The 24,080-nt window shown below is 36.1% G+C and overlaps 1 protein-coding gene across 2 annotated transcripts; it reads right to left on the bottom strand.

Annotated features, from left to right (window-relative positions):
• Nucleotides 1–632: 632 nt before the first annotated feature.
• Nucleotides 633–23,642, bottom strand: fer1l4 (fer-1 like family member 4). Of its 2 annotated transcripts, none has more exons than XM_039673277.2 (46): nt 23,379–23,642; nt 23,145–23,200; nt 21,533–21,621; nt 21,343–21,442; nt 21,099–21,193; nt 20,315–20,356; nt 20,057–20,230; nt 19,805–19,865; nt 19,559–19,690; nt 18,657–18,719; nt 18,114–18,198; nt 17,284–17,446; nt 16,936–17,110; nt 16,185–16,371; nt 15,440–15,721; nt 15,018–15,121; nt 13,713–13,821; nt 13,280–13,469; nt 13,062–13,182; nt 12,834–12,934; nt 12,650–12,737; nt 12,436–12,552; nt 12,186–12,338; nt 11,802–11,985; nt 11,536–11,660; nt 11,177–11,311; nt 10,743–10,916; nt 10,138–10,248; nt 9,756–9,917; nt 9,238–9,403; nt 7,921–8,033; nt 7,189–7,305; nt 7,061–7,100; nt 6,578–6,681; nt 6,297–6,431; nt 6,070–6,186; nt 5,290–5,417; nt 4,925–5,095; nt 4,517–4,671; nt 3,830–4,011; nt 3,532–3,617; nt 3,219–3,317; nt 2,154–2,395; nt 1,761–2,059; nt 1,550–1,650; nt 633–1,430 (listed from the first exon to the last, which is right to left on the bottom strand). In XM_039673277.2, exons 1-46 carry the CDS (start codon nt 23,455–23,457, stop codon nt 1,250–1,252), a joined length of 6,093 nt encoding a protein of 2,030 aa, XP_039529211.2. In that variant the 5' UTR covers nt 23,458–23,642; the 3' UTR covers nt 633–1,249. The 2 variants fall into 2 exon arrangements, with proteins under 2 accessions (XP_039529211.2, XP_039529212.2); XM_039673278.2 differs by having other exon boundaries at nt 15,018–15,118.
• Nucleotides 23,643–24,080: the final 438 nt, after the last annotated feature.

Genomic DNA, 24,080 nt, shown 5'->3' with positions numbered 1-24,080 from the left:
CTGCAAACAATACCCTATAAAACTCGACATACAATATTTCGAAAAAATAGCTAGTGTAAGTCCTGACCTAAGAGGATTTTATAAGAGAGGCAATATTTTTCATGTCAACATTTTCAATTGTGTTTTTTGAGTCAAATTGAAGACCACATATAGCATTCATTTTATACAATATTAGTGTTGGAGCTATATTTTTATTTTTTGTTTATTTTGGGTTTAAGTTACTTTATAGTCTAATTTATTTCCTTTCTTTTCTTGTTAAAGTTAATTTGGTTTATTTTGCATTTATGCTTTACGTGTATTTTCGTTTATTGGTCACGTGGTGTTACGTTCATTTGCATAAGTAGGTCAAGGTGGGAAGTACGTTAGGCACGAGGGCATATGGTTTTTTACCAGCGTGAGAGAGGCAGCAGAAATGTCTGTGAGCTTGCTTGGACTGTGTGAATAAACCTCCTCAAACTCAATCCTGGTATGGACATTTTGCTTTGGTACCTCTGAACCTGCGTAAAGCCAAACTATGACGTAGCCTCAAGTGGCCATTTGAGAAGTTTATTGTTTTTATTTTGTTTTGTTTAAGTTTATGGACAAATAGCCACTACAATTAGTAAATGGAATAAACTGAAGATCATCAAGATAATTTTATTTATGCAACTTACAAGGTTTTCCTAAACAACCTGTGATATCTTTAACAGTTAGCTATTATCAAATCCCTCAATTGTTCTAACATTCCCAAATATGTTATTAATATATACATATATGTTAAATTAATACCTTGAAAAGCAGCAGAATTATTGGAAATTACATTACCATTCTTAAGTCTCTTATGCTTATCAAGGCTGTATTTATTTGATCAAATATACAGTAAAACTGCAATGTTACAATTTAAAAAAATTTCTATTATATGTAAATAGTAATGTAATTTATTCCTGTGCTGAATTTTCAGCATCATACACAATAACAGTGTTGCTTAATATTTTTGTGGAAACCGTCATTAAGTTTTCCATGTAATTCTTAATGTAATTAAAGTATTAATTTCTTAAAAATCTTACTTACAGTAAGTAGTGCACATTGAATGAATCAGAAAGCATTAAATAGCACTGAATTTATTGACAGGCAATTATTTGTATTGTTAAAGTGCAATTCTAGATATTACTGCTTATGTATTTCCCATTAAAAGCAAATAATGGCTATGTACACATGGGTATCAATACTTCCCCTGTTGATCCATGCATTTCTATGGATTTCCACCTTCTCATCCATTAACAATAAGCTGGCTGATTTGTGAGGGCATAGTGTAGATGATGAGGAAGAGGAAAACCCCCAGGATAACCAGAATGAGCAAAGCAATGATGTACTTCTTGTATTTCTTCCAGATGAAGAACACAAAGGTCTTCAAGGGGTTCACAAACCAGTTGAAGGAAGTCTTAGGACGGCTTAAGGGGACAAATAATATGGGACGTGTTTATGCAGCACTTTAGCATATTTTAGAAGCACACATTTCAAGTTTGCATGCTTTTATTTTAATTGATATAAATGCATTTTGAACCCTTACTTTGGTTTATCCAGAGGTTCAGGCTCTTTGCGTGCTTTTCCAACAGGGTTCTTCTCGGCTTCCTCGGCTGACACTAACTGAAACTCTGCCTCTACTTTACCCTGCAAACCACACAAATGAACAAAGGGTTTGAGTCTACCTTTACAAAGTAAACAAGTGTGTTACTACATTCATTGTACTCCATGTTGGTGCACTAAAGAAGTACTTGTACCATTAAGAGGAAGGTGTTTCCACTGTTGTCCACAAACTGCAGGTCTTCTGGTTTCATGTTGCTACGCTTGCTGGACTTTTTCTTCTTCTTCTTGTTTTTCCTCTCTTGTTCTGCCTCTCTCTCCTCTCTCTCGATGTCCTCCTGGCTCTTTAGTTTGATGAGCGGCCACCAGCCCTTCATCCTCTTGCTGCGGAAGATGGAGAAGCGAGGGCCAGCCTTGTCTTTGGCCATCGTGATGCTGCATTGCTCGGATGATTTTGCTGCACGGACCATATCGCTGAGACGCAACTCTATGGATCCTAGCCGCAACAGTTGGAAAGGAATTCATGTTTTTACTGACTAACTAGAAAATGTAAGTAGATTTCATACATGACAGTGACTAAAACCACTAACCCAAGAAGTCATTGGAACCGATGCGGTCATAATCCCAGACCTGCAGTACCAGAGCAGCTGGCTGGCGGAACTCGGTCTCCTCAAGGGAGAACAGGGACTCCTTCTTCTTGTAAATGACCTCCTTCTCCGTGGGAAGATAGTCAAAGTTGAAGACAAAGCGCCAGTTGAAGTTGCCTTCACCAGTAAGGGAATTAAAATGCACATCCGTCTCCTGTTTGTCATCATCCAGACCTTTAATCCAGCTGGTGAATGTAATATATAAATAAATACACATGTACATATCATTTTTAGATCTATGCAATTGTAAACAAATATTACAAATATTATCAATCTAATTATTAATAATTTATTTTTATGGCTGTGCAAAGATTTATTGTGATTAATCGCATCCAAAATAAATGTTTGTGTTAACATAGTATATGTGTGTGTGTGCTTTGTATAATTATTTTGTATATATAAATACATATGCATGCATGTATATATTTAAGAATTATTTGCCCGTAAATAGTGTACATATATATATATATATATAAATATATATATTTACAGTATATATATATATATATATATATATAAATACATAATCTACATTATTTATAAATATAAATATTTTATATATGAATCACACATTTTCTTAAATATATACATGCATGTGTGTGTATTTATATAAACAAAATAATTATACACAGCACACACAAATATATTATGTAAACACAAACTTTCATTTTGGATGCGATTAATTGCAATTAATCTTTGCACAGCCTTATTTATTTTATTATACACTAGCGTTTGAGGTAAACAAGATTTTATAATGTTTAAAAAAAATCTCTTCTCATCCGGACTGCATTTATTTGATAAAAAAAATACAAAAATACAAAAAGAAAGAAAAAAATGCAAAAAAAAAAAAAAGTTTTCAGGATTTTTTGATGAAAAGAATACTCAAAACAACAGCATTGATTTTTTTTGTTTTAAACATAGGCCTATATCTACTGACCCCAAACATTTGAACGTGAGTGTTAGTTTTTATGGAATATAATTGTGCAATATAATCTTGTGCATCCTGACCCTTTAACATAGATGTCACTTGATGGCTCTCCAGTGAAAGGATTGACATCATCCAGTACAACATCGTCAGTATTCCAGATGATCACACGCAGCTCATAACTAGAGACAGAGGGTTTAATATTCTCTCATTAAGTAAATATAACACATGCAAGATGATTATTCTAGAAAGAGATGTAGGAAGGAATCTTCTTTAATTCTCTGTATTTACTTTTCTCTTGAGATTTTGTCCTTTGAACATGATGTCAAAATGGTCATGCTCACTGTGAGGCACAATATGTATAGTTTCAGTATAATGTGATATCATCTTGATTACCTCTCAGGAAGTCTAGGTTTGATATTAACAGGTGGTGGTGGAGGTACATCGACAGGAAACATGTCAATCCACATGTGAACGTAACCCTGTTAGGTGAAAGGCAAAGACATAATAGATTATGTTGCAACTACACTAAGTTACTTGGAGTATATGAGATAAAAGATGAAAAACTTAAAAAACACCCGGGTGCATGAGCACCACACTACTAACTACAGCTCTAACTTTGAATAGTGTAATTGAAGATTTGACCCAGGCTAACTGGCTTGTCTAAGATTGCTAACAAATGATGGAGTCTGACCTGAGGAAGGCCAGGCTTTTCCGCATTAAGCAGTGAGCGGACCTCCACATGCTCAGGAACCAGAGGACACGCTCCCTCACAGAACTCTCTCATCTCCTTCCAGCGCTGGAGGACACTCAGAGCTTTGTGCTCATCCAGCTCTGCGTAGTCTTCCTCTGTCTTCTTATTCTTCTTCAGCAACTCTGCAGCACCAAATTCTCATATTAATAATCTGTTATCCATAAACAGATGCCTCATGGTGTTTGTGGGTGCATTGAGATGGTGCACCCATAACATGATGTTCATGGCTGCATTAAATATGCACATGCAATGTATATATAGAATTAATAAATAATAGTAAATAAATGTATTTATAATTGTTTATACAAAAATGTATGATATATATATATATATATATATATATACTGTATATATACAGTATATATACACACATATATATATATATATATATATATATATATATATATACACACACATATATACAGTATATGTACACATTTGGCATTTTGACAAAATTTTAGTCAATTTTTATCAATAAAATGATGTGGATATTTTATTTTTTGTTTTGAGCCACACTCAAATTTTCTTTTCTTCAGAAAACAGGGAAACTGAACAAAATGATTATTTTTGCATCACATGAAGGTGCTTTATAACCTTAATTTTAAAATATTAAAATGCCACTTCCACCTTCTGGAAAAGCCTCATTGGGAATTTTAAAGATCATGTTGAGAACTTTAATTTCAGACTCCCGGTACTCTGGAGATGGAATCCCATTTTTGCGGCAGAGCTCCAATAATATCGCAGTGGGTTTCTTGGCATCTCTCCATTTATTATAGCCATCCCTGAAATCACAAGACAGTCTAATCTGATTTAACCTGTCGAGAGTCAAATGAAAATTAAGCCACAAAACTGCTTGATTTGTTTAAGTCTAAAACCCTGCAGCACCAAACAATCAACTGAGAGCACTCCAAATATGAGCTTTAAAGCAGTTGAAGACAATAATGCCAACGACAGTAGTGGTTACGAGAAAGATAATAATACTAATCATCATTATAATCATTTTCACCATCATAACACGCTAAAGCCATTACCCACTTATCATAATGAAGGGCCAGGCCACACCCGGCGCGGTGGCGGCTGAAGAAGCGGTTCTCCAAGTCCACGTGGGTCTCGCCAATCAGGTCATCGGACCCCACAAGGTCATGGTCAAACACATACAGCGTGAGTTCTGTCTCCAAGGGGAAGGACACAGTCAGCTCGAACACTCTGTGGGGTGAACACTCACTGATCAAATCAGTGAACAAATCTGACAACAATATCACAAACTATAGTTTTCAGCTGTGCTTTCAAGAGTCAAAAATACAGGCAAAGCCTCAACGAAAAATGGTACTTAAAGGTGGGGCTTCCATTCGTTCAGCCACCATAGTTTCTCCCATTCATTTTGTGAACAGATTACTTACTCTCCAAACACTGGGTTCAGTTGTTTGGGAATATATCGCTCTTTGCTGTCTATTTGCTGCTTGCCAACTTTCACCACCACATAGGGGTCTGCCTTTCCATTTGGGTCTGTGGGTGCCAGATTGGTTGCCTTAGGGTTCACAAGGAAAATAAGCATAAATAGTTCATTCAGATGAAAGAAAGTCATGAAGGATAACACTGCACCATCATGATGCATGCAATATGTACTGTGTTCTTGTGTAATTGAGATACATGCAAAATTCAAAAGGTGATACAAATCGTGAAAAACTTAAAAAGTTGCCAAGTAACAGAAGTAGCAACAGGTCTTCTGTATTGTGAGACAGCACAGTGGAACAGACGATCAGAAAAGATAGAAATGGCTAGAATAGCTTAATTCTATAGCCGTGTCATTAAGAAGGCTGCGTTTTCCGGACTGCATCTGTCATTGAAGCTGCTTTCTTTCAGTAAACTGACCACTACATTACAAAATCATTTAGAATTTACAACAGTTTATGCTTCACTAGGAATAACAGTCAATTTTATCATGGCTACTGTTCTGAACTAAAACATCATTTATGAAGTATGGAGTCGTCAAATGCGTTCTCCAATGGACGCAGCCTTCGTAATTAGACAGACACTATGAATCGGTTGTTGATTGGATGGTGGCATATCTAAATGCAGATTTGGAGATGATTTTTAGAAAGGGATGGGGTTTATGAAAATCTAAAACGGTCATGTCCTAAATTGGAATTAAAAAAAAATAATAATAAAAAGGTACTCACTTTTATTACATACACCCTCACAAGGACTTTGATGGGTGCATTTTTGGGAATCGCCTTAGTTATCTGACAGTCTGCGTCCTCGTCTTCGGGAGCGATGGGGTATATCAGAAACGACCCCTGCAATGAAGCACAGCTCTAGTTTAACCTTTAATCCTCGACTTCTTTAATGCATATGCCGTCACACCGTTGATGTAAGACATAAGAGCTTGCCAAAATACATATCTTACCTTAAATTTACCCATATATCTTGTACTTTCATCTTCCTCTTCATCGTCCAAGCTGGATTTGCCTTTGTAGACAGGAAATATGTGCAACCAGTCCATGAACTGACTAAATTCATTTTCCAGTTCAGACTTGTAAAGCTGGGGAAATAAAAAAAATGAAATAACAAATGGCAGAAAATGTATACGGAAAATTGTTTTGGTTGGTCTGAGAACGGAAACGAACAGTTTAAACATTGAAACATTTTAACAAATAAAAGAACTGCCGTTTGAAGAATATTTCAAACCTTTAGGGTGGCAATGTTCTTCCTTATTGGAGCAGGAGGCTCCATTTCAATCACAGCCTCGTCATCCTCTGCCTCTAGCGCAGACATGCTCAGTGCTGCTCCATCTGCAAAATGTGACATTACATTGATGCTTTGAAATAAATTCAGTCCTAAGCATTTTACTTACAGAAGAGTCTGGTCACTTAGGCCACAGTAAAATGTATGAATGTCATCACATGTGCTATCTGTAAACCGCAAACAAAATTATGCTAACTTCTCTTAGAGGAAATTTCACTTTCAATCAGTCCATAGTTGATTTTAGTGCGTGTATGAAGTCATTTACCTTCAGATTCACATGGGTGTAGCAGAGTAACCAACCACATGGTTTGGTATTTTGTGTGTAGTGTATTTGTCAATCAATTTTAGGCGCGTTAAAATACATTTTTGAGGTCTTTGTTGGAATGATCACAATTAAATCATGCTTTGTATTTATAATATTTATACCTCCATCGTGCCCATCTTCCAAGTCATCCTCTTTCTCCTCCTGAAGAGGAGACACAAGACTTTTAAATGTTGAAGAAAACAATAAGGCACGCAATTGAAAACAACCAATTATCAAAATCAGTCATCACCTGTTTTTCGATTTCAGCCAGTGACGCATAATATTTAGACCACCAATCAAGCTCCTCCTTTTCTGGTGGCTCCTCCTCTAACTCCTCCTCTTTTTTAATCACCTTTTTGATTGGAGACTGAAAATGTAGTTTTGCACAAATAATTTAATTTTAAAATTTAGATTCTGTTATTTAATCACCCTCATGTCCTTCCATGGTTTTAATTTGTGAATAGGCCATAACACACTAACAATGAACACAGATTTCAAAAAGCCAAACACACGCATTCATGATTGAAAGCCTCCCATTTGGATGTCAGCAGGGGTCTTGGCTAGGCTGTGGCTGGCCAATTAATCAGAGTGATCTAACAGCAGGAGCTCAAACTGCCACAGGAACACACTTCACTGCGCTCAACAAACCAGCAGACCACACCATAATCAACAGGTTAATGGGTGCAAAGGGCTTCACATTTAATAATGACAGACTGTGGATGGTTAAAAACAAGTACTCATTAGGAGCTATTTTAAACATCCCAATGCACCCAACTAACGTCATCACACCCAGACTAGATACCCAATGACCACAAGACAGCTGTATGTGGCTGAATAAAAGTGCTTGCAAAACCTCTGAAAACTGGTGGAAGATGGCAGATATCATTTTGAGACCGTTTTGCACATATGGTGAGTAGAAATTTGAGGAACACTGAAGAAAGTGGTCACTCTTATAACTGAAATTAAGGACAGTTGAACTTACTGTGATTAAGTTAAGAGGGTTGATAGGAATTTTGGAATGCTTCAGTGCAAGTCCTCCCAAATCCATGGTGATCACCGTGGATAGTGGAGTGGTCTTCTTGGGAGGCTTTTTCTCTAAAATCACGAGAGAATGTTTAGGAATTTGCCATATTCACAACCAGTCAACGTCAATCACCAACTTTAGATGTGAAGGTGTTGTTTTAATGCAAATGTGGTCATCCTCCAATTCTGTACACTACAGTTCAAAAAGTCTAGGGTCAGTACATAAACAGCTGTTTTCTATTTTAATATATTTAAGTAATGTATCCCTGTGATGACAAAGCTGAATTTTTAGAAGACATAACTCTAGTCTTCAGTGTTAGAAATCAGTTTAATATGCTGTAATATATATCTATACACTGAAAAAAAATAATATGCTTTATCTAATCAATAAAATTGTGGCAACATATTACAAGCAATATTATTAATTAAATTGTACAAATTAGAATTAATTAGAATGTTAATTTGATTAACTATTACTCAATTCTGTTTTGTTCAATTTAATAAATAATAATATTGCTGTTATTATCTGTTGCTACAATTTTATTGATTAGATAAAGCATATTCATTTTTACAGTGTGTATATATATATTTATATATATATTTGAAATTGGAAATTATAATATTATAAATATCTTTCTAGCAATAGCAAAATAAAATAAAATAAAATATACTCTTTAATGTCACTTGATCAATTTAATGCATCCTTGCTGAATAAAGGTATTCATTTACATTGAAAAAAAATCTTACTGTCCCCAAAGTTTCAAACATTATTTAAAACTGGAAATTGCATGTCCTTTAAACACCTTATTTAAAAACATCCTTTACTGTTTAGGTAGAAAAGATTATAATTATGAGTGCAAATATCCTTTCAGAAAGGTAGTGGTTGTTCTGAAAATAGGAGCAATAATCAGCCTTTACAAACATTACAAGTAGTGAGCAAATCTTAATATAGAGATCTTATGAGATATTATAGAAGTCTTATGAGCTATATTTTGCAATTTAGTTGCATGTAATTCTTATGTGTCATCAAAAACATAAATGACTGCATTGATGTGCAAAATTAAATTAAAATAAAATGTAAACAGAATACTCCTTAAACTAGAACAATATTCTTTTCGCATTTCAACAAAGTTTCATGTCATCCTTTTTTTTTTTTTTTTTTAAATACTGCATAAGAGTCTGGTGGACTTTTAAATGTAAAATATTTATGTACACAGCAGATGCTGTCATTTTGGCCTTTGAACCACAAGCATATGAGCTATATAAAGTGCCATACCCACAGGCTCCTCCTCCTCATCTTTCCACTCCTCTTGGTCCCTGGGCCCAAATTGCACAAGGTTTTGAACCACGTGAGTTCCCACCAGGACCATCCTTCCAAACGCCCTCTGCTCCATAATGAAGATAGTAAGAGGAGGATGTAGGTAGACAAGCTCTGGAAGTTCCTGAGGACACATGACCAGTTATGAGACATTGTGCAATTGTGATAATACAAGTAAGCAGTAGATGATTAATATTAAATCACCTTCATCAAATGTTTAATATATTGTATATTTAATATTTGTCTGTCATAAAATCACATTATTGCTTTGTTGTTTGCAAAAAGGCACCATCCAGCAATCACAAATAAAAACCAACATTCTGAGCAAGACATCAGACTATCAAATGAAAAGAACTCTAACCGGCTTTGCTTTGTAATTCTGAGACAGTATTATGTGATCAAGGCTTGTATGGAAAGTATGTTCTTAACGCAGCTCTTAAGATAAGATCTAATGCTTTAATAAGAGGAAGTCTTACAACATCAAAGTGTTTGACCACATCATTGAAGTTGGGGTTCAGCTTGTAGCTCTGAATTTCCTCCGACTCGATCATCTGGCCCGCACACTCCATCCTCACTTGAGGCCGCTCCACTTCAAATAGGTTGACCCTTTTCAGGTCCCTCAGGCCCCAGTACAGCACCTGCCATTTAAGGGTTTGAGTTCAAAACACTGTACCAAACTAGTCAGATGGCAAACTTTTGCTGCTATTTTAAAGGCTCTCTTGGGGGTTGATTTATGAACAATCCCCCGATTTATTATCTGTTTTATGTGACGAATCAATTAGTTCTTGTGCATTTAAGACCTTTAAATGTAGATGTTTAATACAACTGTGATTTTGATTCAAGGTTGTGACTTTGTACCTCTATTCTGTATTGCCTCAGCACGGGTCGCACTCCCTCAGGAATGATATAATGGCATTCTTCTTTAATGTACTGTGGTTCTTTGGGGTCAACATCCAGTGGCAGAGTTGGCTGAAATTGATTCAGAGCACACATACATGACATTTAAAAAAAATTTTTTTTGACACATTCTGTTGTAAATAGAGATGGAGGTGAATTTAGCAGCAGGATTGACAAGTTGTCTTTATCTTTTGTTCAAACGTTTAGGTTCTTTTGGATTTTAATTAAGAAATTAATACTTTTTTCAGCTATAATGTATTAATATTGATGTATTAAATCAAAATTGACATTCATAATGTTGCAAAAGATTTCTATTTCAAATAAATGCTGCTCTTTAGAATGTTTTATGCATCAAAGAATCCTGAAAGAAATATGTATCATGATTTCCACAAAACAGTTATTTTAAATTGAAAATGTGTGTGTGCCTGCATCCCTTTCTATCCATTCAGCTGAATAAAGCTGTTCTCTAACAGATAAATGAATTGTTTTAGTCGTGTGCATGTGTGCGCAAAGCAAGATATACTCTATTCACTGTCTTTTGCAGTGAAATTAATGAGGGGTCCCACCTCTCCAAAGCCAGAGTAATCCAACTCGATTAGCTCAAGAGCAGCCAAAATTTCACCAGCTTTGCTTTTGCCTTTTGTGATCTCAAAAAACTGCAGCGGAGGCTTTTTATATGGCTCTTCCACAAACTTCAGCTCTGGCTTTGCAAATGCACGACCAAGGTTTTGTGGACTGCCCTGTTGTAACATTGAAACATACCACACATAAATCCAGTTATCACATATAAAGAGTTTTGAAGACTAATCATAAATATAAAAAAAAAACTTCTTAAACAGGAAAAAAACAAAATAAGAATTCTGATTTAAAAAGATGTTCTTACCAGTGTTAAAACCAAAGATAGCTATGCTCATGATAGCAATATTTGCATGGCTTTTATAGGTGCTTTACAGATTATAACATTTCAAAGCATTTAAATGTATTGAAAAGTATCACTCACTAGTCTGTTGTAGTCATAGATGTTGATGATAACCACAGGAGGGTCTTCTCTGTACTCATCCTTACTGCCCTCCATCAGAACCTGATCATAGAGGAGTAACTCACACCATGTCGGGGACAGTGTTTCTTCCATCACCTACAAACAATAGAATCTTTTTTTACAATCCCTGAGACACAAAATTGCCATAAACAAAGGCTAAATGATTCATTTAGATGCCCATTCAGATCATATTGGACTTAATGGAAGTGTCATAAATGACCAATACATCTCTTAGGAACTGAATAAAAGTTAGTTTTCATAATGCTTTTCATTGAGGTCATAGTACAAAATTAACGTATGTGTTCATATATGAGACCCACCCGTGTGACCTGACACTGAGTGTTGAACACAACCTTGATGAAGGGGTCGGACAGTCCATTGTCATCAGCTGCAATGATGCCACGTGCCTGATAAATGTGAGCACGTAACTGGAAATAACGACTGTCTAGATGAAAGGACAAGGGAGATTTGGTATTTTTCATTAAAAGTGAATCAAAATGTCATCCAAATGTTGATATATTGGTTTTCAAAGGAGCCCGAGACAATTATGGAGAATATCAGAGATGTTTGCATTGGGAGAAAGTACCTTCCACTGCTAATTTGGTAGGAGGCAAGTTACGGGGAATCAATGTGCCCAATGTCGCCTCTTCATAAATGGGTCTAAACTCTGTTGGAAGGCTAGTGACACAGTTTTTAGCGTACTTTGTGATACCAAGCCACATATAGACTTCCAGTTTGGCGAAGATTTCCCCCACTGGCCCTCCAGGGGTCTACAGAATTAAAAATATAAAACGTAAACCACACATATAGGGAAAACACTCAATTCCAATACTTCACTACATTTTATTCATCTGAGGTTAAAGAAATCCCTTTCATTGACTAAATTAGTTCATGCCAGTTTTATTTTAGGAAACTAGTAATTAATTGTTTTGGACAGAATAAAATGTTGAAATATAATGTAGATATTAACCTTCATGTACACAGCAGTGATTTTCCCACAGTCTTTACCCTTCTCCTCTTCCACCAGTGAAAAGAGGATGGAGGGTGCTGGGATCCTGGCATAGGCCACTCGCCTTCCTCCACTCAACATCCATAAAAATACATCAGGCAGTGTGCTCTGAGGCTGACATATGAGAATACAAACACACTTATAAATATTTCTGCTGGCAAAACAATTGTGTGAGTGTAAAGATTAAGATGCAGGATATTGATAGTGTTACTTCTAGGGCCAGAAAGCGGAGCCTCTTTGCAATGTTCTTGAGATCTGCTATTCTGTCTTTAACTGTATTTCTGGTGACTCTCTTTTTGACTCTCAGGATCTGTTTGGCCAGCAAAACCTGCGAAATAAGGCAATTCATATGGCATTCTCAATGAAGACTGGTAGTGCATCTAAACCATATATCCATAATACCAAAACCAATACAATTTACTTACAATATTCCTTTTGATGAGCCCCACACGACACTTATCCAGGGTGTTTTGGCGCGCATTTCTCTTCCTGTCTAAGTTACTGATGTACTGCCTGAGAGCCGATGAGAATAGGTTTTCTATTATCCATCATGTGCTATGTAAAAAAACAGCTACAATGGACTACAATAGTCATGCAAATGTGTCCTACTTGCAAGTGGAAAAAAATTCCAGCACGACATCCACCAAACGTTCTTTAGCCTTCATTTTTGATCTTTTCAACAGCATCTCCACTTCATTAGTGCCATATTCCTTGAAGAATGTAGGACATAATTCAAACTTAGATGATTCCAACAAATAAGTGAAAAGGATGAGGGGAATAACCTAGCATTTTTGCAACCCAGATAATTATAGACAGAGTTTTCAAATCTGCACTTACCAGTCGGTCAGCCATCTTGGACAACCAGTTGCTGTTGTGGAATCGGAAGGTGTGATCCTCAAAGTTGCTCCACACAAAGACGCATGGTTTCTCTCGGAACAAGGGAATGCAACTAAATGATCTGAGGGAGGAAAATAATGATATTGTCAGTTATTCCTCCATAATTCTACGTCACTCCACATGATGATAAGCTGTCAGCCTTGAGGATGTCATTTCACCCGTCATATTCCGTGGGCTGTGGTCTCCTGGGTGCCGTGACGGATTTGTCTTGAGGTCCAGGATTCATAAGTTGATCTCTATCCAGCTCATCATCTGATTCAAGCAGCGGCTGTCTGTCCTCAGCCAGATTCTCCTGACCACCACTCTTGCTGGACTTCACTACCACGTCTGCAGTTTTCCCATAGTTCCCTGCGAAACAGCATTGTTCATCTTGCTCAACATCTTTTTCATTCAATAATTGTATTAATTGAAATAAAGCTGAAATAAAATTAAATATAAATATAACCTTCTAAAAAAAAAAAACTTGCCTTGCAACTAACTGAAATAAAATAAATTCAAGTTGAAGTACTAAAAGTACAAAAAATAAAACTGAAAAAATAAAATATAAAGCTATACAGATATAGAGAGGTATATATATATGTATATAATTACCTATAGAGAGCTCAAAGGTGACAGGTTTGGTGCCAATAGTAGGATCTATCATTGTAACTTCAAAGAAGGACGCAAACAACAAAAATTCATCCTTCTCTCCAGTGAAATTCTACATTAGAAAAAACAGATACACTGTCGATTAAACGTAATACTGTATATATGTAATAATAGTTTAGTGCAAGTGTGATATTGAGAATTAGTTCCCAAATCATAGTATGCTGAAGTGAGTATTCCAAAGATACCCGGATGGTCTGCTTTTCTGGTTAGAATCCGAAGTACAGATCTGTGCGCACTCTAACGACTAATATTGCAGATAATCCATTTGCACGTTGGAGGAGAATTCGATTAGAACTACAAAAAATGAAATAAAAAAATTTGACAGATGTGCTGATCTGACGGTTAAATAGAGAGGTTTAGATAAAGGGGTTTGAGTGATTAATAATCAGTCTCTAACCAGACCAAAAGATATTTATTCAATGTTATCCACATTGTATTTCATTTGTGAACTTTTGTAAAGGTCATTAAAGGGTTAGTTCACCCAAAAATGAAAGTTCTGTCAGTTTTTACTCACCCTCATGTTGTTCCAAACCTCTATGTGTTTATTTGTTCTGCTGAACACAAAGGAAGATATTTGGAAGAATGTTTTAATTAAACAGATCTCATTCCCCATTGACTACCATAGTGGTAGTCAATGGGGAATGAGATCTGTTTGAGGTTTGGAACAACATGAGGGTGAGTAAATACTGACAGAATTTTCATTTTGGGTGACCTAACCCTTTAACTTTTATGTGCGTCATTATGCAAACACATGAGGAGAGTTCTCTGCATGAAAGACCCACGACAGGCAGATAAAAGTGCTGCTACATATCTCTCTGAAACGGTAGGAAATTAAATTCAATTGAATCTGGAGGATTTTAACTGTGACAAAATGATTGCCAGAGCAGTTTAAACAGTGACAGGATGCACGTAACTAAGCGACAGCTGTCTGTTAAAGACGCAGTTATGAACATGTGAAGGCAAATAAGTAGGCAAATTGGGATGCAACATTTGCTTTTCATGCTAATGAATCAGTGTTTTGAAAGAATCAATAGAGGGAATTATTTGTTGACTCACTCAAAGACTTGTGACCACCTCCTGCCATTAACGAGTTACTAAAAAATCCCCATGTAGCCTGTTAGGGTGTTGTCTTGTTTTCCTTTTCTTGTCCACTCGGCCAATCAAAGACCATAACTAACTGTCGTATAAACTGAAATACTACATGAAAGACCGTTTATCTTTTCCTACCAGGCAAACTTGGTCACTGACCTCAGGAAGAGGGTGAACATCATCTACTTCCACTGTGACGGCAGCCGGTACCTCAGCGCCACCATCTTCAGATTCCTCGCCAGGCCCACTGGGACTCTGCACTGCTGAATAAAATCATCTTCAAGTCAATGATAACAGTGCGTGAGCATCTTTGATACATGTCTGTGTGTATATGAATGCATAATTCTAATATGTAAATAAAGTTTACATCACACATTGACATTAAAAGTCAGTGACTAGTGACATTCAAGTTTCAGACACTCCCAATCTGAAATTGGTCAAACAAACAGGTAGCCCCGCCCCAAATCTCACGCCATTGGCTGAGCTAATGTTGTTCATTCAGGATGCTCAAATAAACAGAAAATTGTAAACTTCCCAATACATAGTGCATATATATTTATTTTACTATTTCTTTTTACTACCTTCTTTGCCTGTTGTTGTTGTTTTCTTCGTGGACTTTCGGCTCTTGCGTTTAAGATTAAGCTTGGTGATTGAGCTCTTCACATTCGGAACAGTTTTGCTCTCCGTCACCACAGCTGAAGGGGAGGAATAAACCTCCACACTCAGTGAGAGCAGTATTCTGCCCCTGTAGAAGATCCCTTCACTCAGACCTTCATTAAGATCCCTGTGGATGTCTCTCAGCGTGGCGTTTTGAGGAGAGCCATAGAGGTTGACCCAAGTTGGGCCAAAAGTGGGATTGAAACCTGATGAAGGAAAGACAGGGAGTAGGTTGCAAAAGGTATAATGAAGTAGAAGTTGTTCAACAAGAGGTAACCAGAAGACACCTAAATGTTAAAACGAGACTCGGATATTTGACGGAGGGATTCCAAATTTGGACTTAATTTTTTTTTTTTGTCATGATTTATTCACCCTCATGCCATTTCAAACCTTATGACTGACTTTCTTCTGTGGAACACAAAAGAAGTTATTTTGAAGAATGTTGGTAACAAACAAGCTTTAGTTCCCACTGACTACCATACAATGGAAGTCAGTGGGAACGAAATTGTTTGTTTACCAAATTTATATAAATATGTATATATATATATTGTTCCAAAGAAGAAACAAATCCATTCAGCTTTCATTCATTCAGTGAGTAAATGATGACAGATTTAGCTATTTCCGGTAGACTATCCATTTAAACTTGCAGTATTCAATATAAAAACTGACCATTTCGGTTGGGATTGGAGATTTGAAGTAGGTCCAGGAAGTGTGTTGCCACAGCCACATCTCCAATGTTGGCATCATCAAGGATCTGGATCTTGATCCGCCGAGCAAGAGGAGGAAACTGCTCAATGAAGGATATTTGTTCATTCCACTCAGGAGCATTGGTGTTACTATCTACTGACGTTTCCCCCTATCAAACATAATAACACATTATTTTCCATGCAGTTTTAAGAGTATTCCAATATAGTTAATAATGGACTGAATTGATTAAAACAAATGTAGACTAAAGTGTATGTTTGATGGAACAGAGAGTTTAGATTTGGCTTCTGAATCCACTATTCTCTCTATTTTTTTTAACATAAGACATGCTCTGACATCATCATAGCAATTCATTTTCAACTGAAATATTTGCCAACACCCTGTTTCACAAGACTCCAAGAACAGTTCAAATACTGACGCACCTCAGCCCATTTAACAAACAAAAGCCCTGTCAAGGTGTGTGTGTGTGTCCTTTGACAAAAGTGCTATTTTACATAAGACAAGCGTGTGCAAATGATTTTAAAAATGAAAACAGAAAATAAGAACTCAATTTTTATTGATTTAGATCATTTGACTGTTCAAATAGTACTGTCAAGGCATATATCAAAAAAAGTTTAAGCAAACATATCGTGAGAAAGACTTTCAGTTCTTCTGGTTTAAACCTTCTGTGTTAGAAATACTCTAAACAAAACGTCTCAGATGGAAAGAAAATCACCTGCTGTCCTGCGAACGTGACCTGAACATAGGGGTCAAGGAAAACCTTCTTGTCTCTCATTATCTTCCCCATGAAACCAGAGTTCATGCTGGGTAGGCCTTCAGCTCTGAAGATCTTCAGGACAAACTTTGCCCAAGGACGTTCTGATGGCATCCTCTTTGGAAGGAGAAGGTTCCTAAATGTCACATTAAAAACATACCAAAAACTTTTAGGTTTCAGCTGCCAAAGTATCTATTGAACACATTGATGCCAATGGCCAAAAAACCAAACATCTAATATCAATGTTTCTTTTAGTAGGAATGGGTTCATAAAAGGAGAACTGCCATGTAACATAAGGCAAGCTCTTACTTTTCAATGTCATCATTCTGGCTGCCAGCTGGTGCCAGGCTGACCATGCCCATAGGGTCTCCTTTCATTACCACACTCACTGTGCACTTCACATAGCCTTTAATTCCCGAGCGGGTATCTTTTGGGTCAGTTAGCGGAGCCCATTTCTGGTAGAAACGGTGATCTGTGAAATATATTAGCCGTGTTAAGTTGTTGTGATGATCAATGTTGCAGTTTCTAAGTCAACCTATAATCATTCTTTTTCACCACTGGTGATAAGTTAATTATCACCATTATAATGTCTAGGGCATGTAGCGTTACATATGCAATAAAATCTAACCCTGTATTGTTCATTTTGGCTCTGTGTATCAAAGACTGCTATCAGAATTTATTATTTCTTAAGCTAGGTTTATATAAATATTAAAGCGGGTATATATCAGATTAAAGATTAAATTGAATTAATTAAAACTGCACTGTTATGATAGTTTGATTAAGTGTCCTTGAGACTACAGACAATTCAGATCTGGCTAACTGAAATTATAGTTTGAATTAATTCCTTTTATTTGCATGGCACATTGCCATTACAGCTCTTTTGGCATTATCATCATGAGCATAATTCGTTTCATGTCTCATAGAACGTAAAAGAGGTTTTCGAGTACATGCATAAATGTCACATCCTTTTGATTTCCCTGGCAAAAACATCCAGAGTCCTTCATATACAAATCAGTCTGCTGGCTTTAGGAAGTCTAGGAAGTGAGGGTCTCGTTTTTTAAGTTTCGTCCCAAGATGTTCACACATTGACAATAAATACATGAAAATTCGTACAATTTAATGCTAAAGCATCATGCTACCTGGCTGCTGATGCACTGTGCTGATGTCAATCTTAAAGGTTCCTATGTGGGTCATCAAAAAGGCAAGGATTTTCTTATGAACCACCTAAAATAAAAGAAACTAGCAATGATACATGCAGCATACATATAGCTAAAATATTGTCAGATAGCAAAAGTTATAATATATAAATTACATGTAACCTTTTTTTCTAAATAAACACACAGTCACGCATAGCTGAAGCACAACCAAAACATGTTCTTCTGCATAATGCAAGCAGTTTTGTTTTAACCAATAGAGGGCCAGAAATTACATAATGTACCTTTAATTCATGTCAAAAATTGTTTATTGTGACTGACTGAACCTGACTACATTCGGTTACACCAAATAAGTAATACTTAAGGGTCAGATTAAGCAGAATTCGCATGTGCAGGCAAGTTATTGCAGGCAAAATATTAGTGCATTAAAGCCACTTTAGCTGCTATATATATATATAAGAAATTTAGTCCCTTTAAATCGTTCTTTAATACTTTGTTTATGTCTCCAGTGTCTCTGGGAATACTTACCGAAATTTGAATCACTTTATCAAAGAGCACATCTTGTGTCTCTTGGAATTCAAACATGAAGTTCTGAAATACAAAAACAGAGAATCAAAACAATCAAGAGAGATGCTCAAAGCTTTGGATGCTTAAAGGCCCTTTCACACCAAGAACGATTTAACTATGCTAACTTGATAACTATATTAGCGTCCACACCAGCTGACGATAAAATTCTAAATACTACGCACGTTACAGTTTTGTCTTCTTCGCTTTAAATGTTCGAGCTCTTTAAAGCATGGTGGCTTGATTGGCTGTCAATGATTTTATCGTTCATTAGATGGAAAAAATCAACAGTATCGTCTCTCTGTGAAGTTATCGTTACAGTTGTGATGTGGACTGCTATTCTTTAAAAAATTTATTTTAGTTTTGATGACTAGTTTCCATCCATTAATCTGGATTACTGTAACACTCTTTATGCTGGAATTAATCAGTCCTCACTCTCGTGCCAACAATGGTCCTACTCGGTTTTTTTTTTTTTGACAAGTAGCTATAAAAAAGAGGGAGCATATCACGCCTGTGTTAGTTGGTTACCTCTGACACAGGTTACCTCACTTAATTTGTTAATTTAGAGTTGTCAATTAAGAGTTTATTTTAAGGTTTTAGTATTTGTATTTCAAGCACTTCATCCAGTTATTTTCTGATCTGCTTTCCTTTTTATTCATTTTAATAGTATTTAAAATATTTTTGGTTTCTATTATTCTTTTATTCTATTATTCTGCAGCATTTTGGTCAGCTTTCATGTTGTTTTAAGGTGCAATATTAACAAACTTGACCTTTATATTTAGAATGATTTTCACAACTATAGCTTAGTAGTTATTATCACTCTTGGTGTAAACGGCCTTAAAGCTGAGTGCTTTGCGAGCAGTTACCTCATTGTAAAATGGACAATTGGTAGACTTCTGAGTAGCTGTGTGCCTTTTCTCATCCCCAATAGTCACATACACTGCTGGGTTGATGTTCACCCCAACCAGTTTCTGAGCTTCAATCACATTTACATTCACCTGAGGTGAAAAAAAGATTTAACCCTAGTAGACACTCATCAAACAGAGTCAGTTATGAGGTAAACAATTACTTGTATATGAAATAAGTATGTTTTCCTCACTGGATAGTTTTACCTGGAAAGACTTCACTTTAGGTGTGATGGCAAGCTCGTGTTTTGCTATGGCCCTGCAACGACTACAAACATCAACAAAGCAGTGAGTCAGTATTATTTATCAAACTTGTTACATTCTCAAATTAAATTTCAAAAATGGGAATAACATGATGGGTAATTTTTAGCTATGCAATATATTACACTGCAATACAATACAATAGAGTTCATAATGGTGTAGTGTAATGTATGACATTAAAAGGTCATTGAAATGCACCTCAAAATGGGAGTGAATGTCACATTGCCACATTCAATATCGGCAAAGTCATAATCATCATCATAGTCATTGTCATCATCTTCGTCTCCGTTCTCATGATCAGTTTTTAAAAGCCCCCGCCCAATCATCCTGGTTTCACGATCCAGCTGCTGAGGACGCAGGCCATCTGAAGAACTGTGAATTATTGAAAATATCAGTGTGAATACCATGAATAAAGGGTATGAAAATGTATAGTGGATCATACAGAAGATGCCTTACCTTGGTTCCGTAAAACCTGTGTTTCTGATGACAAGCTCTGAGCTGAAATAGAAGAGAGAAAATGGGATGAATGGATGGAAAAAAGGAAGAAAGTAGTAAGAAATTAAATATGGAAGGAAGGAAGGAAGAATGTAAGGAAGGAAGAAATACTGGATGGAAGAAACGAAAGAAGAAAGAATGGATTGACAGAAGAAAGGAAGTAAGATTAGATAGAAGGTATAGCTGAAGGGAAAAAAGTGGATGAGATGGATGGATGGATGGATGGTTGAAAGGAAAAAGAAGGAAGGAAAAGTTAGAATTGATGGATAGAAGCAAGGGAAGTAATGAAAGAAGAGAAAATTAACTGAAGTAGTGAAAGACTGAAGGAAGAATGGATGAAGGGAAAATGAAGAAAGGAAAATGTAATGGATAAAAGCAGTGGACGCAATTAAGGAAGGGAAATGTATTAAAGAGGATGGATGGGTGGATGTAAAAATGAAGGAAGGAAATGGTATAATGGATAAAAGCAGTGGAACCAATGAAGGAATGGAAAATGGAAGAAAAAGGGACAGAAGGATGGATGGATGGATGGATGGATGGATGCATGTATGGAAAGAGAAGGAAGGAAAACAATGAATTAAAGAAGTGGAAGCAATGAAGGAAGGGAAAATGGATGAAAAAGGAACAGAAGGATGGATGGAAACAGAGAAAGAAAGTCAAGAAAGATGAAAAGAAGAATGGATGGAAGATCAACAGAGAAAGGAAGGTACAAAGAAAGATCGGATGATGGATAGATGTAGTTTACCCATCACTGTCCTCTTCTCTGATGAAGTCCTCACTGTCCCACCCCCCTGCGGCCCCCTGAAGAGGGCTGTACTTCACCTCCAGCTCCATGTAGATCTACACCAGAAATCCACCATCACAAAACCAAACTACAACATATGAGCATCTAGAAGGATTCAATAATCTTTCACCACACAGATGTTATAATATCATGAAGTGTATTTGTTTAAGGGATGTTAAATGAGTGAGGAGTGTTCATAACTCACATCAGTAAGACTGTGCTGACTGTCTGTTAGAGACTCACGGAGAAGCAGCTGTCCCACAGACACCACATGCTGCAGGTTGATCACCAGCTTCCCCAACAATCTGTGCACACACATACAGTACTTAAATCTTCTAATAGTATTTGTTATGTTATGTTCATTCAGTTCATTTGCCAATGAATACTGTTCTGACCTGTTGCTGAACATCTTACTGCAGTTGTAGACACTGATTGACAGCACTTCATCCCTCTCAACCTTCCCATAGTGAGGCCATCTGAAGTGCTAAAGTCACATACATAAACAATACCAGAACAAACAAACAAACAAAACAGTATAAACATGTTTATATATATTCCACATGCTAAAGGGAATTTTTTCCCTTCAGATGTTCATCTCCTCATGATTATGGATTGCTCATATCTCGAGACAAGATGTACAGTTACAAATTACGTTTTCTATTTTAATATATTTTAAATGTAATTTATTCCTGTGATGGCAAAATTGAATTTTCTGCAGTCATTACTCCAGTCTTCAGTGTCGCAAGCTCTTTCAGAAATTTGAATATGCTGATTTAGTCCTCGACTTACATTTATTCATTTAGCAGACTTATTATCAACATTTGTGATGTGTGGGAAGAATAGAAAGTCCAAAATTCTATGTCTCAGTTCTCTCCTGACTCACATTTGTAAAGGTTTGTGTTAGATCTCTCCCTCTTTTACAGTCACTGCATTTCTCATAAATGAAAAGCCCAAAGACTTCCTCTTCATAAAGCATGTTGAACATGCTTTATCTTCACTGAGGCTGAACAGCTTTTCTGTCTGGTCCTTCCCACTATTCTGATATCTGTTAGCTTAAGTTAAAGGATAACCTTGTGACATAGCCTACTAGACAAATATTTTAATTTCATTACTGTATGCTGCTCATAGATGTGGCGGTTTACAAGACTCTGAGAATGTTCAAGTCGCTTCTGTCATTGTAGCCAACCACTAAAGATCTCCTCCCAACATACAAAACCACCAAACACTGATTTCAACAACTATAACAATGAGCAGCTACATTTGTTGCTTTTACACTTTTTACACCTTATCTAATATTATACACAATCACTGAAAAGTGCAAAAAAAAAAAAAAAAAGGCATAAAACATGAAGCTGGTTAAAGGGATAGTTCACCCCAAAATGAAAATTTTGTCATTTGTCATTGTACTTTTACTTAAGTATGTTTTGTATTAAGTATTGTACTTCGCTACATTTGAAATCATATCCGTTACCGAGTAAAAATAATACCGGAAACTAACGTTACTGCATTGATTGAAGGGCGGGAAAACAAACATAAAAAAAAAAAAAATCCTGAAAACATTATTACGGCCTCCACAAAAATATAATGGAAAACTGTTTTCAACATGAACAAAATCACAAATCATCAGATAAGAATTTCTGAAAGATCACGTGACAGAAGACTGGAGTAATGATGCTGAAAATGCAGTGTTGCCATAGTGGGAATAAATTGCATTTTAACATCAAAATAGAATTTAAGTTATTTTAAAATGTAATGCATCATAATATTACTGTTTTTATAAAAGAAATGTAGCCTTGGTCAACAGAAGAGATTTCTTTCAAAAACAATTCATACCGACCCCAAACTTTTGAAATGCAGCTATAATAGCCTAATTGTCTTTTACGACTGGAACAGTAATTAAAATATTAGCTGTTTTTGTTGGCATCCTGTTGTGATTATCATAACTTTAAAAAAAGGCAGAAGATAAATGAACTTAAGTTAATTGTAAACACAACTGAAACAAGTTACCTCATTGAAGATGGCTACATTCTCACACTGAAGGATCCTGGTTTTGTGAGTAAATCCTGCACCATAAACAATGTTTTAAAATAGTAACATGATATAATCCCTCAATCATTTCCCAAATAATAAAAGTACTGAAGATTTACATAATATATTCAAAATATTTTTTTTATCCAACTGAATCGACAATATTAATCATATGGGGATATAGTTAGTTACTCCTCAGTATCCAGCACTTACCTCTAAATGACAACTCCACTTTTCTGTCATATTTCCCTGGCAGATTATATATCTTCTTTAAAATGACAGTAATAGACATGGCAGAGTGCTGGTGTGTTTCTGCTTCTTATAATCCTGATCCACCAGTGTTAGTTTTGAGTGCTGTTGGTCCTCATTGTTTTTTCAAGCGGTACAGATTTATCCTCAATGAAGCCACTTTCAAATATCCAATACACATGTGGTCTTCGAAAACATTTAGACTACACGACCCTACACCTTGAGGAACTGTGCTGGAATCCCATTTGAAGGAAAACTCCCTAGGCAGCGGAGGACAGGGAATATTTACCTATGGTAATTTAAGTTAACAGTTAGTGACCTAAGGGCGTACTAGGAGCGTAGGTAAACGGCTGTGCTCAGATCGGCCTTTAAGACTAAAAGGCATAAAGTGATTGTAATAATACTATGCCATTTTTGTTGTATACATGACAAGCTACACATTCAAGGATAAAAAAAAAACCCAAAACAAACATGTGTGTTAATATGGCAATTTTATTTAGCATTTCTTGACGGTATAAAATGGCTTCTGAAGAACAGAACAACATGCTGCTGTGTAAACATATTTCATGGTTAGAAAAAAACAAAGGGCATGGAGAAAAACGATCATAATATGATTATAACCCCATTCCCTTTAAATCAATAGATTAAAACAAGATAACGGTCCCA

This window comes from Pimephales promelas, chromosome 21 (assembly GCF_988280905.1).
Source record: "Pimephales promelas chromosome 21, fPimPro1.hap1.1, whole genome shotgun sequence".
Classification (NCBI taxonomy): domain Eukaryota; kingdom Metazoa; phylum Chordata; class Actinopteri; order Cypriniformes; family Leuciscidae; genus Pimephales; species Pimephales promelas.
This window is presented reverse-complemented; position numbering and strand designations above follow the sequence as displayed.

Bases quoted from the DNA above. Each gene is read 5' to 3' on its own strand.
- fer1l4 (XM_039673277.2), bottom strand. From the start codon at position 23,457: ATGTCTATTACTGTCATTTTAAAGAAGATATATAATCTGCCAGGGAAA. The intron at 15,122-15,439 runs GTAGTAAAAAGA...GATTTTATTCAG, and splicing joins AACAACAACAGGCAAAGAAG to CAGTGCAGAGTCCCAGTGGG. The intron at 2,396-3,218 runs GTCAGGATGCAC...TACATTCACCAG, and splicing joins AGTGACATCTATGTTAAAGG to CTGGATTAAAGGTCTGGATG.